Source organism: Neovison vison, chromosome 11 (assembly GCF_020171115.1).
Source record: "Neovison vison isolate M4711 chromosome 11, ASM_NN_V1, whole genome shotgun sequence".
In the NCBI taxonomy this organism is placed as follows: Eukaryota; Metazoa; Chordata; class Mammalia; order Carnivora; family Mustelidae; genus Neogale; species Neogale vison.
This window is the reverse complement of record NC_058101.1, coordinates 28140949-28158956: the sequence shown is the minus strand read 5'-3', so window position 1 is coordinate 28158956 and position 18008 is coordinate 28140949. Positions and strand designations below refer to the sequence as shown.

The window sequence follows — 18008 nt, the reverse complement described above, 5'->3', positions numbered from 1 at the left end:
GTGGCTTCATGACCCTAGGAGGGACCCAGGATTTTCTTTCTGCTCCCTAGATAGGATTGCCAAATTTAACAACAACAAAAATGCAAGGTGAGCAGTTAAATTTGAATTTCAGACAAACGACGAATAAATTTAGTGTAAGTATGACACATGAAGTATTATACTTCATGTATATATCGGTGTACTCAAGACAGCCTTGAAAGCTGAGTGCTTTCACATGCATAACAGAAAGAATAAAGGGGGCATAGCTGACTTTTGGAGGATAAACCCACAGCACTACTAGGAAATCACCTGTATTTCCAAATACTTCATGTGTCATACTTACACTATTTATACATGAAGTATTAATACAAATCCTCTTCCTCCTTTGTTTATAACCTCCCACACCTGAGCAAACTGATAAGACAGGCCTGCTGCTCCCTCCCTTGGCGCCAGCTTCAAGTTCAAACTGCATACCGCCAAGCCCTTCAGCTCAGCCCCATTCCCCATCACCCCGAAACTCCAAAGGAGTTCCCCCTTCCTGCTCTCTCAAGCTAGTTGTGGATCTGCTGGGGATGTCCCAGCAGATGTCCCCAGCGACCCTCATTATGTGAGTCAGAAACGTTTCATACCTTCTTGGTACGTGTATGGTGTCAAAGGTCTCTGTGTCTGAACCCTGTATGGGATGGGGGGGGTCCACCCATTTCTGGGGCTGACCATAACAGGAGAGGTGATTGCAACACTTGGACTAAAAAAATCTATTTGCTTATCTGAAATTTAAATTTAACTGGGCATCCTCTATTTTACCAAGCCATCCTAGCTAGGGGCCCTCATCTTCATGCCTGTTTCCATGGAGACTTGGACCTTTGGGTCTCAAAGCCATTCCCCTGACAGGAAGAAACAAAAAAGTTTTCTTTCTGGTGCGTCTTGGCTTTTTATTTGGGAACAGAAGTTCTCATGTGCTTCTGGCTGCATTTCATTTTGTGAGACTTGCTGGTATCGGTGTACTCAAGTCAGCCTTGAAAGCTGAGTGCTTTCACATGCATAACAGGAAGAATAAAGGGGGCATAGCTGACTTTTGGAAGATAAACCCACAGCACTACTAGGAAATCTCCTGTTGCCATAGGTAATGGGTTTATATCTTTACTTATCCATAAGTCAATTTCCCTCTCTCCGAATCCTGCTAGCCTGTAGGGTATGCGTGTGCAAATGTCACCTGGGAAGAAGGGTATGATCCCAGGACTTGCAGCTTTGACATCAGCTAGGAACTTTTAAAAATGCAGAACCTGAGGTCCCACTTGGGACCTCTCTGAACCTGCATTTTAACAAAGTCTCCAAGCCATTGTATATAGATCAAAGATTCAAAAGAACAGAGATAGAACACTGAAAAAGTGAAGAACATTTACTAAGCTATTCTCAGGCCCCAAGAGCTATGGATGGGACCCAGAAGCTTCACTATGTCTCAAGTCGGTTTCCGTAGTGTAGTGGTTATCACGTTCGCCTCACACTATGTGCTCAAGATGGTACAGGAAGCAACTGAATAGAGAACCGGAAATGCTGGACACCTGGATGGCTCAGTTGATTGGACATCTGACTTCAGCTCAGGTCATGATCCAGGGGTCCTGAGATCGAGTCCCACATTGGGCTCCTGCTTGGCCCACTTCCTCTGCTCCTCTCCCTACTTGTACTCTCTCTGTCTCAAATAAATTAATAACATCTTGAAAAAAAAGGAAAAAAGAACCAGAAACACTATGGTGGCATTGGCCATCCAAGAGGCAAAATGATGGCAGCCTCTGATGCCAACAGGCAAGTGATGGAGACTGAGAGAGACCCTCAGTGGCAGCAAGGACCCAAGGTCAGGTCAGCCAGGGAGGGCTCCGGGGCGGTGACCAAGTCAGGAGAGACCAACCCACCCAGCCACCAACCGGGTCTGTAAATGCCAGCAGGGCAAGCAGCTAGCAGGAGGTAAGAACTATTGTTGAGACCAGAGGTGCCAGGGGACCCTACTCCAATTCAAACAATCCTCCCACTCACCTCCCCACCCCAAGGTTACCTTCCGGAGGTTGAGGGCCAGTCTGCATCGGAAGGGTTGGGCTGATGACCAGAAGTCAGTGCCCATTCTGATTGGTCTGTGCCTGTGCCAAATCAGTTGTGAGATATTCTTAATATCACCCCTGGAGAAAGCCACCTCTCCCCCTTCTCTACCCAGATACTACCTTGGCAGAACCAGAAGGAAGGAAAGGCAAAATCTGAGTGTCCACCTTATCCACTTGCGAAAAATATTTTCATGGGTGTACCTACGAGATTAGGCGAAATTGAATTTTCCCAGCATTCCCCAGCACGTGGGGGGAACAGGAGGAAAGGAGAGGTACAGACTAAATAAAGCAGCTATGGGTTGTCTGCATCTGGCAATAGGGTGAGGAAATTTCCATCCCTGCTGTGGACATAAGGATAATCGACTTTCTCTATTAAATATTTAGCTATCTATATAGATTTATATTTTTCTGTAGCTGTATTCAGGTGTCTTTTATTTCTAATAATCCGATGCCAATCACTAACATGATGTATTTTTCTCCATGTAAGGAGGGAGAGGGAGATACGGAAAATGATAGGTAAGTCAAGTTCTTCCGGAAAAAACAAAAGAAGACCTGACCTGAGGTGATATGCTACAACCAGAAGGGAAAACAATCCACCAGTTGTGTGGAAATGTTACCGGAAACCCAAGTTTGGCTTCCGGTGGCAGGAAAGGGCAGTACTCAAAAGACAAGTTTTGATTAGAAAGGAATTTGAGCTTTATTCAGGAGGCTGGCCGTCTGGGGAGGAGGCCGACTCTTATCCAAAAGCCAACTCAGAGGTTTCTGCCTGGCCCAGAGAATTTTCAAGGGATTCAATCAGGTAAGGGAGTACAGTGGCCCGGCGGTATTTCTTGATCCTGCACTGGCTCCATCGTGCCAGCTCCAGAATTATCCTGGTGCTTGGAGGTTGAAGGTCTGGGTCCTTTGGTAACCAGGGGTTCTGCAAGAGTGTTTTGTTCTTTCTGCAAAGGAGGGTGAGGTCCACCGATAGGCAAAAGGAGGTCATTAAAGTCATCTCTGTGTCCTGAAAAATGAAAAACATTTTGCTGGAGGACTGCTGGGCTCATCAGAAAGTTGAGGTGGCTTAAACAGACTTGCTGGCCTCTGTGACCTGGGAATGTTCTGGTCCTTTATTCCCCAAGGCCAGTGGTCTACAAATTGCAAAGAAAGTAAATTTGTTTTGTTACAGATCTTGGACCTTAAGTCATCAAGCAAGCTAACTTAAGACCAACTATGGGGCTGTTATAGAAAAGCAATGGATTAGTCCAGAACCCCAAGAGGGGAGCTGCTTATCAGACTGACCTCCATCTCTGGGAGATGAAGCTTCTGGATAATCAAACTACTCTTTCTTCACTAGGTCATTCCATGAATATTTATTTAGCTTAACTCTGTAATGGACATTGTTCTAGGACCCAGAGATCCAGCAGAGAACAAAACAGACAAAAAGACCTAACTTCACAACTGTTACAGTTGCGGGGTGTGGGGTAGGGGAGAGACAATCAACTAATTAAATATGTAGAAATATGTGATTTATTTTATAGTGTTAAGAGAAATAGAGAACAATTATTCATCAAAGGGAGAAAGGGAATGTCCATGGTAGGGTTACAATTTTAAATAGTATGGTTAGAGAAAGCCTTAAAGAGAGAGTAGAATTTGAGAAGAACCTGGAGGACATGGGGAGGCAAGGCAGGTAGATATTCAGGAGAGGCAGGAACAAGAACAGGAACAGCAGGTGCAAGGGCCCTGAGATAAGCAGGGCCCAGGCTGTGCAAGGGACCACACAGGAGAAGGGAAGAGTAGCAGGAGGTGACATCAGTGGGAAGGATGCAGCCTACTGCTCCAGTCCAAGCACCTTCTTCATCTACACTTTCAGCCCTCCCAGACGGCTTAACACAGAAGTCACCAAACCCACCTTCACTTACCCTAAAGGAAAGCATCTTCATGGGCTTTCCAGCTTCTTCTTAAGATCCTCATGTATTGCTAAAACTCTTTCTTTAATTGTGAGAAAGCTTACTCCAGATCATTTCAAAATGTTCAAGTGCTGAAGAAAACTGAACCCAGCCAACTGGCACTTAGTACAGACAAATTCCCCAATTTACTAATCATGTTTGAGCTTATCTGCATTAAAGAAACATGGATCATAGCTGAACAGCTCCAAGTGGTTCCTAGAAAAGATAGTAGAACACGTGTTAAATGGCCAGAAAGAAAGGGAGTAATGAGGAAGAGCAGAGCAGTAGATATTTGTTGATTATCATTCCAGGATCTGTGACTTCCCCTTCCCTGCCCAGCTCCCTCCAGAGCTCACTATTTCTGATTCCAAGTGGTGGCAGGTCATTGGAGTCCATCCCTGGATCTTGTGGGAAAATGTGACCAAGGCTAAGCCAATAAGAGCATTACATGCCTCGAGCTGCAGAGACGTGTTCAAGGAGGCATGTGTCTTTGTTCCAGTGACAGAGAATGTTGGGATTCTGGTACAAATGCAGGGACAAAGATGTTTTCTCCCTTTGGATGATATGAGCTGTCAAGGTGAGATGTGCGGCTATAGCAGCCACTTGCCATCTGGGGGCAGAGAGGAGAGGGAGGGGAGGCAGCCTAAGGACCAAGAAAGGGAGCTAAAACTATGACAACATGGTGAATTTCTGCACCCCTGGACCAGTCATATGGTCCAATAACACCTGATTCAACCTCAACCCTATTGACTTGGGACTGGATAATTCTTTGTGAGGGAAAGTTCTGTGCACTGTATGATGTTTAGCAACATCCCTGGTCTCTAGATGCTAGATGCCCATAGCACCTCCCCACTGGTGGTGATGGTCAAAAATCCCTGTCTTTTGGGGATTGGGCTTCCCCCTGCCTCTTATTTTGGAAGTAGAATGGAGCCATCTTGACCTCCAGAGAGATTTGATTCGTTGACTTGCCTCACTCAAGCTAGTGAGGTGTGGGAGCTCTGGAGGAGAAGGCGGCCTGAAATGCTCATCTGGAGATGGACCCCATGCAGGTTGGAGGCGCCGGTTGCTCTCCAGTGCCCCCTCCCTGCTGCCAAACATGGGAGCAGTGGAGACTCCACTCATCACGCCCCCTTTGCACTCATCAGAGGAGTAGAAGGCCAGCAAAAAAGAGGTCAAGCAAACCGGTACTGAGGACCAACCCTGGCAATATCTGGCGAGGGAGGACAGAGATGGCTCTGAGGATAGAAAGTGCCTGGATGGATTTGCACATTGAGGAGTCAGCCCACAGCACTTGCCAAACTAAATCCTCACAGGACTTCTGTTAAAGCAACGATAAGCAGCTGGCCAGTGGCCTATGGTCCAGGTTCAGAAACTCTGTTCAAAACAGAGGTGCACCACAGTTGATACATCCAGCTACATCTGTTCAGTCATCTCCCACCAAAATGACTAGGAGGAGGAATGCCCAACAGAAGAAAAATACAGAGGATGGACCTTCTGCAACAGAGCTAACGGCTATCAACATAGACAATATGTCGGAAAGAGAATTCAGGCTAACAATTATCCAGGCAATAGCTAGGTTGAAGAAAGCCATGGATGACCAAATGGAATTGATTAGGGCCGAACTGAAAGCGACCAGACAGGCTGTTCACAATTTCAGGACGGAGCTTAAAGCTACCAGGGAGGAGGTTCACAATGCTCTCAATGAGTTCCAATCCAATCTAAACTCTCTCAAAGCTAGGGTAACTGAGACAGAAGATATAATTAGTGATCTGGAGTACAAACAGATAGAGAGAAAGGTTCAGGAGGAAACCTGGAACAAACAGCTTAGAAACCACGAAAACAGAATCAGGGAAATAAATGATGCCATGAAGCGTTCCAACGTCAGAATTATTGGAATCCCTGAAGGGGAGGAGAAAGAAAGAAGTCTAGAAGATATAGTGGAACAAGTCCGTCATGAAAATTTTCCCAATCTCACGAATGGAACAGTGTTCATGTACTAGAGGCTGAACGGTCTCCACCCAAGATTCTACATTCCAAAAAAATATCATGACACCTGATAGTCAAATTGAGGAATTATAATTGTAGGTATAATCTCTTGAAAGCTGCCAGGGCAAAGAGGCTCCTTACTTACAGAGGGAAGCCCATCAGAATAACGTCAGACCTGTCCGCAGAGACCTGGCAAGCCAGAAAAGGAAAAAAGACAGTTTCTTCAATAAATGGTGCTGGGAAAACTGGGCAGCTATTTGTAGAAGAATGAAACTTGACCATTCTCTTACACCGTACACAAAGATCAACTCAAAATGGATAAAAGACCTCAACGTGAGACAGGAATCCATCAGAATCCTAGAGGAGAACATAGGCAGTAATCTCTTCGATAACAGCCACAGCAACTTCTTTCAAGATATGTCTCCAAAGGCAAAGGAAACAAAAGTGAAAATAAACTTTTGGGACTTCATCAAAATCAAAAGCTTCTGCACAGCAAAGGAAACAGTCAAATAAACAAAGAGGCAACCCACGGAATGGGAGAAGATATTTGCAAATGACAGTACAGACAAAAGGTTGATATCCAGGATCTATAATGAACTCCTCAAACTCAACATACACGAAACAGGCAAACATATCAAAAAATGGGAAGAAGATATGAACAGACACTTCTCCAATCAAGACATACAAATGGCTAGCAGACACATGAAAAAATGTTCATCATCACTAGCCCTCAGGGAAATTCCAATTAAAACCACATTGAGATATCACCTTACACCAGTTAGAATGGCCAAAATCAACAAAACAGGAAACATGTGTTGGAGAGGATGTGGAGAAAGGGGAACCCTCTTCCACTGTTGGTGGGAATGCAAGTTGGTGCAGCCTCTTTGGAGAACAGTGTGGAGATTCCTCAAGAAATTAAAAATAGAACTTCCCTGTGACCCTGCCATTGCACTACTGGGTATTTACCCTAAAGATACAGATGTCGTGAAAAGAAGGGCCATCTGTACCCCAATGTTTATAGCAGCAATGGCCACGGTCGCCAAACTGTGGAAAGAACCAAGATGCCCTTCAACGGAGGAATGGATAAGGAAGATGTGGTCCATATACACTATGGAGTATTATGCCTCCATCAGAAAGGATGAATACCCACCTTTTGTAGCAACATGGACGGGACTGGAAGAGATTATGCTGAGTGAAATAAGTCAAGCAGAGAGAGTCAATTATCATATGGTTTTACTTATTTGTGGAGCATAACAAATATCATGGAGGACAAGGGGTCTTAGAGAGGAGAAGGGAGTTGGGGTAAATTGGAAGGGGTGCTGAATCATGAAAGACTATGGATTCTGAAAAACAACTGAGGGGTTTGAAGTGGCGGGGGGGTGGGAGGTTGGGGTACCATGTGGTGGGTATTATCGAGGGCACAGACTGCATGGAGCACTGGGTGTGGTGAAAAAATAATGAATACTGTTTTTCTGAAAATAAATTAATTTAATTAAAAAAATAAAAACATTAATCATCAAAAAAAAAACAGAGGTTCTTAATTTATTTGGAAGTCTGGTGAAACCTTTAATACTCCTTCTCAGAATAAGGTCTTTAAGTGCATAAAATAAAAATATATGAAGCTGGAGCTCCTGGGTGGCTCAGTAGGTTAAGCCTCTGCTTTCTGCTCAGGTCATAATCCCAGGGTCCTGGGATCAAGCCCCAAATGGAGCTCTCTGCTCAGCGGGGAGCCTGTTTCACCCTTTCTCTCTGCCTGCCTCTCTGCCTACTTGTGATCTCTGTCTGTCAAATAAATAAATAAATAAATAAAATCTTTAAAATATATATATATATTTTATATATTATATATATATATATATGAAGCTAATAAGGTAACCCATTTTATTGGAAAAGCTATAAAAATATTTTAAAAACATATGTGTGCCTTAGTAATATGTCTTTTTTTTTTTAAGATTTTATTTATTTATTTATTTATTTGACAGAAAGAGAGAGAGACTAAATGAGCCACTCAGGAGCCCCAGTAGTATGTCTTATTCATTGACTTAAATGAAAAGATCTAGCAACAGTTCTAAAAGCCTCATGTCTTTGAAGTAGTGATGAATGTAAATTTTCTCCTAAGAAAGCTGCAAGAGCTCTCACATGATATGAAAATAACAGTTTTCCACATTGTAAGAAAGTCACAAAACTGCTCATATAAAGAACTGGATTTTGTTGTTTTGTTTTGCCTACATTTGGAATTCAAGTAAGTGTTACATTTTAGTTAGAGGTCTGGAAAAATAAAGATGTGATTTTTTTTTTTTTAAGTTCAAGTTTATGGCTCTCTTTAATTCCAGGTCAAGAAACTTTTGTAACTAGATCAGTGGTTCTTAACCAAGGGCCATTCTGTCCCCTAGGGAACATCTGGCAATGTTCCTGGGTCATTTTTTGTCGTCCTCACTAGGGGGGTCGGGATGTGCTGCCAGGTCAGTGAGCAGAGGCCTGAAGATGATGCTGAACACCCAACAGGGTACAGCATATCTTTCTGCAGTAAAGAAATTAACCAGCCCGAAATGTCGGTAGCACTAAGACTGAGAAACCCGGAACTAGAGGAAGAACACTTGGTCTGGAAAAACTAGAGTAAGGATAAAGACTTTCTAGAGGAAGCTGGGGAGTCTGCCCCTTGCACAAACCCTGGGAAGTCTACTCCTTGCCCAAACCACATGACTGATCTTTAGGAAGCGTGAAAAGCCTGTCATCCCCACCTTTACCCTCAGCACTGTTGTCTTTAGAAGAAGATAAGAGGTAGGATTGTGATTCTAAAGACATGTGCTTCTTAGGACACCCAGACTTCCTGGGTTTAGAGGTTTAGACCCAATGAGGGCAATTATGCTGGATGTAACAAAAAGGGAGGAGACAGAGGCCAGAGCTTAGAAATGAAGTAAAGGAGTGCCTGGGTGGCTCAGTGGGTTAAGCTGCTGCCTTTGGCTCAGGTCATGATCTCAGGGTCCTGGGATTGAGTCCCGCATCGGGCTCTCTGCTCAGCAGGGAGCCTGCTTCCTCCTCTCTCTCTCTGCCTGCCTCTCTTCCTACTTGTGATCTCTCTCTGTCAAATAAATAAATAAAATCTTTAAAAAAGAAAGAAAGAAAGAAAGAAACGAAGTAAAGAAATGGGTTGATCTGGGGCCGAGAGGTTAGCTTCCTTGAGACTGGCAGCTGATGTGATGGGTAGTGACCAAGAGTTGCCCCTTGACCAAACGTTAATCAAGCTCCTCTGAGCCCTCTTCTTGACTAGGCCTCATCCTTGGGCCCATCACTCTGGCTATACATCCCACCTGTCTTTGCTGTACTTGGAGTTGAAATGCATCTCTCTCCCTTATTGCAGTAGTTTTGAATAAAGTCTTCCTTAGTATTTTAACAAATGTGAAAACATTTATTCTCTACTGGTCAAGGCCCAAGCTCTGCAGCTCTGAGGATGCAGAAGGGGCCAGGGGATCTGTGAGGAGGCTGAGCACTAATGGCAGTGGCCCTATAGGGATCAGGGGTGAGTTTCTCTGTGGCTGAGCCCACACTGGCAGGGAGGACTCCTACGAGGGGAACTAGTATGTCTGACAGAAGCAGAAGACCAGGTGCAACCTCAAAGAGAAGGAACCACAGAACACATGGGGGCAGGTTAGCCCTCCCTTCCCTCTCAATGCTCATCACCATTCTCTGTATAGTACATAGGCCTCCAGGATCCCTGTACCGACTTGGGGAGTCAGGCTCATCGTCTCTCCCAAAAGGCATCTCTCACCAACCACAGTAAAGGAGAGACCCAAAACTAGGTTTAATTTGATTCAGAAAAATAATATTATACTTTTTACATGGAGTACTGGGCAGTGTATTTACCCTGGCTAGGTGTGGATGTGTGTCTGCATATAGGTGGTTCCCTGTTTAACACCCAAGTCTTCTCCACAATGGACCTGGGGCAGTTCTCCTCTGGGTGTGGCTCAGGGTCATGGCTCCACCCTGGTCTGCACTTTTCTTATCTCCTTGTGTCACTGGCTGATACTCTTCTGTTACACATTCTCTCCAGCATCCCACACCATGTATGTGTGGAATTTCCCACCAATGCGGCCAGCACCCGGATAAGAATTCCTTGATTCTCCCAGTTATCCAGGTTGCTCTTGGATAGTGTCTGTAACCAGGTGTTAGGGGAGGTTCTTTCCATCCTGAAAATCAAGTTCAATCCTCAGTGTAGCAGTTGCAGTTGCACCTGTACATAACCAAAGCTTTTCCCCAGATTGAGACAAGTTCCCTGGGGGTTTATATGCTTACAGTTTCTTCTGCCCCCCCCCCGCCCATTTTCTTTTTCTTCTTCCCAGGTGCTGCCCTGTACACATAGAACCAGATGTGAAAATTACACCATGTTCAGCATTCATGAGTCCAGCTGACTCTAAGGAATGGCTGGGGTTACAGGGATGGGACAACACAAGACAACAGATGTTCCTGCTCCCCCAAGTCTCCCACCACCATCAGGCAGGGTCCTCCTTCCACTTCTTTTATCTGCTTCTGTCCTCTCCCCTCCATCTCCAGTTTCTCCATAGGTCAAGCCATGCATCCCTTTCTGATGTCGACCCTTAAACTTATTTAGTCAAACCTATCAACTTTCTTTTTCTTTTTTAAATTTCACAGACAGAGATCACAAGTAGGCAGAGAGGCAGGCAGAGACGGTGGGGGGAGCAGGCCTCCCTGCTAAGCAGAGAGTCCGATGTGGGGCTCGATCCCAGGACCCTGGGATCATGACCTGAGCCAAAGGCAGAGGGTTTAACCCACTGAGCCACCCAGGTGCTCCAGGCCTATCAGATTTCTTATCAAATCATGAGCTTTCATTTAATAAGGCCCCCACTCCCTGGAAAGAAATCAGAGGGACAAATAGCCATGTGGTGTGGGTTTGTATGTGTTTATCCCACACACAATGAAAAACTCAGATCTTTCTTAATATCTCCAGATCCAAGTTCTTGCTTTTTTTTTTTTAAATTTTTTTTTCTTTTTGAAGATTTTCTTTATTTATTTGACAGACAGAGATCACAACTAGGCAGAGAGTCAAGCAGAGAGAGAGGAGGAAGCAGGCTCCCTGATGAGCAGAGAGCCCAATGCGGGGCTTGATCCCAAGACCCTGAGATCATGACCCGAGCAGAAGGCAGAGGCTTAACGCACTGAGCCACCCAGGTGCCCCAAGTTCTTGCTTCTGTCAGAGTCCCCTTCTCTGCATTACATCTTTAATATTTTTCCTTTTGTGTCACCCCAAATCCCTTGAATCCTCTCAAATACTACTTATTTTTGGCTGTGCATGGAGCCTATTGCTGTGCGGACAGCAAAGAATGAAGGACAGAGATTATATTGCAACACAACAAACAACTTAAAAGTAAATATGTGGGGCACCTGGGTGGCTCAGTGGGTTAAAGCCTCTGCCTTTGGCTCAGGTCATGATCTCGAGGTCCTTGGATCGAGCCCCACATCAGCCTCTCTGCTCAGCAGGAAGCCTGCTTCCCCTTCTCTCTCTGCCTGACTCTCTCCCTACTTGTGATCTCGCTCTGCCAAATAAATAAAATCTTAAAAAAAAAAAAAAAGAAAGTAATTATGTGACATCGTTGCCCATTAAAAATCCTTTGGCTATTGTAATGAGCGAGACAATTCCAAATACTACTGAGGACATGAAGCAACTGGAATGTTCACACACTGATGCTGGTTGTGTCCCTGGTAATGTCCACGTAGAACACTGCTTGGCACTATTTACAAAAGCTGAACATATGCATACTTTTTGTCCCTGCAGTTCCACTCCTAGGTGCATACATAACAGAGCTACACTCATATTTTCACCATTGAACATGGAGAATGACGTTCATAGCAGCACCGACCCTAATAGACAAAAACCAGACACAACCCAAATGTCCATCGAGAGTAGAACAGATAGTTAGTCTGTGATGTAATTATACAACGGAAGACTCTACGGACAGAGAACTACTGAAGTGCAACTACATACAACATGGGTGGACATATTAAGTGAAACATATTAAGTGAAAGAAGCCAGGCACAGAAAAGTACATATCATTGAATTTCACGTACATGAAATTCAAAAACGTCCACACTAATCCATGATGTTGGAATTAGGATATTGATCACTATTGAATTAATGACTTGAATAGGAAACAAGAATGGATTCTGAAATTCTGGAATGTATCATTTCTGGATCTGAGTGTTAGTTACACAGACCTATTCACTTTATGAAAACCAAACTATATATACGTGATTTGTGTGCCTTTTTCTCCCAGACCTAGATCTGCCTGGGAGGATTTCAGGTTTCCCTTTTCCCAGCACGTGAAGAGCACAGTTTCTTGAGTATGTCCCAAGATCAGTTGGGAATGCTGGGTCTCCGGGCCGGACATGCGTTCGGTGCACTGTGAAAATCTCTGATCTCTGAGACAGCACATGAGCAGGGAGACCTGTGAGTTGTAGGCCCACGGGACCGGTGGGAAACCAAGAGAGAAGTTTCTTTGTTTAAAGACGAACTCCACGCACCATGGCCTCATCACCAGCAATCAGACACACTCCAGGTGGGTGAGGAGGGACCCAAGCCTCTATGCACGTGAATGATTGGGGGGCTTCATAGAAACGGATGGGCCGTGCGTGCTCTTCTCTGTCCTGAGTCTCTCTAAAGAGCTGAGCAAACATCGTGCTGGATCAAATGCTATTGTTGTATCACGTGCATTTGATTGCCGATCAAACATGTTGCCAAGACAGTAGTGGGACCATGCACTGTACTTCAATAAGAAGTTTATTAAGGAAAAATATCCTTTGACTATTCTTGCCAAGTGAGTATTTACATTGAACATATTCTATTCTTGGCCTCCAAATTCCTTCTGTTTTTCTGGACTTCCTCTCTCTCCTTTGACCCAATCTTCTCTTTTTAATGGCTCTCCCTCATAACCAACCCCTAAACTCCCCGTTCATTTCTTATCCAGGGTTGTTTATTGCACTGTCTCACCCCAAACTGTGTAAGCTATCCACAGAAAACTCCTATGAATAACGAATACTAAGATTGGTTGCAACACAAAGTTCCCTTCCAAAGAGACGTTGTATGACTACTTCTTTAAGGAAATGTTTTCTTTTCTTTTCCTTTTTTTAAGAAATTTTTTCCTCTGCTAGACGAAGAATGCTGAATCTCTGTCTGAAGACATTCTGGGGGCACCTGGGTGGTTCCGCCCGTTAGGTGTGTGCCTTCGGCTCAGGTCATGATCTCAGAGTCTTGAGATCAAGATTCACATTAGGCTCCCTGTTCAGCAGAGTCTGCTTCTCACTTTCTCTCTCCCTCTCCCTCTCCCCCTGCTCATTCTTCCTCTCTCTCAAGTAAATAAAATCTTAAAAAAAAAAAAAAAAAAGAAATTCCAAATTCATACATTATCTGGAGCTTCAGTTACAGACATGATAGCTCCGGTTACTATTGTTTCTTGGTATCTCAAACTTTCCAGAAGTGTCAAATCATCAAGGGCGAGAGCTTGCCTACCACTCCCAACGTATGCTCTTAGATGGGCCAGGGGCTGCCATCTGACCTCCAGCAATGACTTCTCTCTGGACTCCTTCTTGATCTGTACTCTGTCTCCCTGCTTTGCACTGATGGCAGCTGCTCTGAAGTCAACCCTAACTTTTCAACGTTCACGTTTTTTGTTTGTCATAACGTTAACCTTTGCCCTGGCCTTGGCTTTTGCTGTTGGATAGTCTTATGCCCTCTTGCACTAAATTTTGGCCTATCTCACTTGAGCTCAAGTCTCAGTAGTAGGAGCCCTGTCTCACCTCCCATAGTCATGAGGAAGAGTGGTATGATAGAAACAGAAACAGCACAGGGTCTCATACAAATATTTCCGAGCGCACCGCTTGAATTGTCAGAGTTGAATACTCTCGTGCCTGATGCTCAGTATTTCAGTGCGCGTTGACTGAGTACCATGGATATGCAAATGTACCATTTTTGCCATGGGGAAATATGACTTAAAAGTCACAACTACTACCAGCCAGCCACTTAAATTCTTTTTTTTTTAATGTTTTAATACTATGTGGGTTTTTTTTTTTTAGGATTTTATTTATTTATTTGACAGACAGAGATCACAAGTAGGCAGAGAGGTAGGCAGAGAGAGAGGGGGAAGCAGGCTCCCTGCTGAGCAGAGAGCCTGATGTGGGGCTCCATCCCAGGACCTGGGATCATGACCTGAGCTGAAGGCAGAGGTTTAACACACTGAGCCACCCAGGTGCCCCCAACCACTTAGATTCTAATGAGAATATAATGCAGAACCATGACACAGGGAGGGACAGTGTACAAAGGCTAGGCTCCAATTGTGAAACCCTACTGTGAGAACATTAGTGCTTTTGGCCACCCCCTTCTTCCAATGGGAATTCTGAAGCACTCATAATGATAAAGATAAATTTCCAATCCCTTTTATAAACAATGCATGAGAAATTAAGGTTTAATTATGACTACGCTTGCTTTGTCTTGAACTCAAAGCCCTGAACTTCGGAAATAACAGAGCTTGAGGTAACAATCGGATATCTTGTTTTTGCCTCCTCTTATTTTTATGGAAAAAAACCCAAGTCATCCTCTAAAAAGATACTGGAGGTAATTTCTCCAACAAAATGAGGCTTCTTGCAAAATCAGACCCATAAATACAGAGAATGAATTGATGGTTGTCATAGGAAAGGGGACAGGGGAATGGGCAAAATGGGTGAAGGGGAGTGAAGGATACAGACTTCCAGTTACGGAATAAATAAATCACGAGACTAAAAAGCACAGCGTAGAGAATATAGTCAATGATATTGTAATAGCATTATATGGTGACAGATGGTAGCTACCCTTGTGAGTACAGCAGAACACACAAAGATGTTGGATTACTATGTTGCATACCTGAAATTAATATCACACTATATGTCAACTAAACTCAAAAAAAAATTTTAAGACTTTAACTTAAAAAAGATATGAAATCTTCAAAATATATACCTTTTCTTTACCTAACTGTGCAATAAGCATTCTTTTACACTATGAGAAAAATAAAATAAAACATATACATTGCACATTTAAAAAAAAGTCTTTAAAACTGTTCAATTTCACACAAAGTATGAAATTTTAGCATTGGAATTCAGGTTCTGAACTGACCCTGACAATGGGTATTGCTGGAAATAGGAAAGTCACCAGGTCCTGTTCAAAGAACTTCGTCTTCACAGTGTTTAAAACTGGAACACTGTGGGGCACCTGGGTGGCTCAGTGTCACACTCTTGATTTTAGCTCAGGTCAAAACTTGATCTTGGGGTTCATGAGTTCAAGCCCCACATTGGGCTCCATGCCTATATTATTTAAAAAAAAAACAAAAACTGGAATACAAGAAACTGTCTCCAAAATAATCAGATATGTGCAAAACCAATTTGTTAAATAACATAAGGAAGATTATAAAAGTTTAAGAATTTTCACATTCCCGTGGCTTGTAAAGGGGCATTTTCCACAAAGATTTGTATAGCTCAGAAGCATTAAATTCTGCGGTGAAGTCTCCTTTAATCCATGAGTTAGCAGAATGTCTTCACTTTAGCAAGTCACTGAGGTAAGGAATGTCACTCCTCTTCCGAAAAGAAATGTCCTCAGCCCTGTAACGGGTCAGGTTTTCATCTACCCTTAAGCGGTTCTCAGGGCTACTTTCCGGAGAAGCAGCCACTAAGAAGAATGTTATGGAGGATTTTTCCTTTCTTCACATTTGGGACACAAATAGGACAGGGGAAAAAAAGAGAGTTTGGAAGTCCCTCTCCAACATCCGTGTGGAAAAATGACTGCCAGGATATTCTTAAATTTTAAAGTTTGAAAAGCCAGTGATCTCTGCACTGTTTTCAAGAGTCAGCAACTCTAAAGGAAGGTGTTCATCATCAGTGACCCCACACAGGATTTCCTTTTGTGGTAATTTTGCAAGATGATCCTCTGGGTTGCCATTCCGTTCGGGTCACCAGGTTTCCGCAATCTCTGTGAGAACCTGCAGCAACTCAGCAAATGTAGGGCGGCCTTTAGGTTTCTGGAAAAGAGAAACAGAGACGGTCAGCTCAGCCTGAAAGTCACTCAGATACCAGCTCTGAGACACGCTGGCAGGGACCTGGATCCAGGCCAATTCTCCACAGATGGAAGAGAAAGTTATCTGGGCTGACACACCGGGCATGCCTGGTAGTTGAGTGAAGCATGAGTGAAATTTTAAGAGTACAGAGCGCTGCCAAAACAACTTTAGCTGCAAACCCGAGATACTTGAGGCCATTTCGGTTTAAACCGTTAAAATTAAATACATTTATAAGTTCTGTTCTCTGTCACACTGGCCACTTTTCAGTTCTTCAATAGCCAGGCATGAGCACCATATTGGATAGCGCAGACATAACACAGTTCCATCGCCACAGAAAGTTCTGTTGGACGGTACTGCCCTAGAGATCTATTTGGATGCCTTGATAGGCATGGGGTACAGAAGAGCTGGGAGAGAATGGGAACCCAGACTTCCAGGCTCTCAGGCTCTGCCTAGTTATTCACTAGACTTGCTCCCCTGGAGAAAGAAGGATTTCAGTCAGAAAGCAAATGGCATGTTTTTTTTATAAGGGACTTTGCAGGTCCCTCTGTGCTATCTTAAGGCACAGTCAACAAAAGCCCCAGTCACAGACACAAGGATTAGAACATTTTTCCTATTTCACCATGGGATGTGGGTTTGGCTTTGGCTCCATGTGGAGGAAAAGACGACACTGTTGGCATCTTCAAAATCCATGGGAAATAGAACCACCTGTGGTAGCCACATTCCCTCGAAGACCACTGGCAGCCGAGTTTGTGGGGAGACACCGCCCTTAGTGCTTCCTAAACAGAGGGGCCCAGTGGAAAGGACCAAGCTGAAGGGTGTGGAAACACACATTCGAGTTCTCCTTGAGGTTTCGGGAATAATTTCTGGCACGTTTAGAGAAGGCTGACATTCTGTAGGTAGTAGAGCCTATGAAACAGTATGTGTGTGTCAGTGTGCGTGTGTGTGTATGTGTGCGTGTGTGTGTGTGTGTGTGTGTGTGAAGGATAATACGATCACATGTAAATTTAAAGGTACCTGGGGCGTCCGGGTGGCTCAGTTATTAAGCGTCTGCCTTTGGCTCAGGTCATGATCCCAGGGTCCTGGGATGGAGCCCCGCTTCCCTGCTCAGCGCGGAAAATGCTGCCTCTCCCATTCCCCCTGCTTGTGTTCCCTCTCTCACAGCATCTCTCTCCGTCAAATAAATAAAAATCTTTGAAAAAAATAAAATAAATAAATTTAAAGGTGCCTAAGCACTTAGGGCATTTAGATTACCTTAAAAAGTTGTAGGCAAATTACCTTTTGCAAACAAATAAATCAGCATAACCAAAAACATTGTTTTAATCAATGCTCTGACCATGATTTGAGACTGACATCATTTACTCGGGCCTCCTGACAGCCTCCGATTTATTCCCTTTTCTGTTTCCTCTCCAGAGATAAATGAAATCTTAATAACTATTATATTTTATGCACCTGTACATGTCTATTGTTCCGTAGGCAATATATCTTTCTAAGCTATCCACGCTGTTATTGCTAAGAAGCTCTTAAGATCGCCATTTGCTACTAATAGCTCACTTAACATCTGCCTTATCTTTTAAGATTTCCTCACAGAGCAGTTCACTATATGTAAAATATTTTCAGACATCAAGGATCTTTATAAAATGAAAACTTCTTTAAAATGTGAGCAAGGACATGGCTCTTGAAATACTGAGTGTTTCAGTGCTTGTGGATTGCAAATCAAGTGATTTCTTTTTCAGCCGGGAGGAAACTCCTCATCCCACTGTGGGTTTTTTCTCCACGGACACTGTCAGCTGGAAGGACAACGCTGTCAAAAGTCACAGAGGAGTCTGATATGAAGGGGAGACATGAGCTGGGTCTGTGCCTTGAGAAGACGGGACACGTCTGGCTTTATTTTTAAGTGTTGGCATTTCGAGAGAAAGAAAACCTGGACTGAC

At 43.9% G+C, this 18008-nt stretch overlaps 1 protein-coding gene across 1 annotated transcript in view; it reads right to left on the bottom strand.

Annotated features, from left to right (window-relative positions):
• Positions 1-15869: 15869 nt before the first annotated feature.
• Positions 15870-18008, bottom strand: part of TXK (TXK tyrosine kinase) — a 41356-nt gene continuing 39217 nt past the window's right edge. Inside the window, exon 14 of the mRNA XM_044268034.1 lies at positions 15870-16041. Within this exon, the coding sequence (XP_044123969.1) occupies positions 15973-16041 (69 nt within the window). The 3' untranslated portion in view covers positions 15870-15972. The remainder of the gene's footprint in view (positions 16042-18008) is intronic.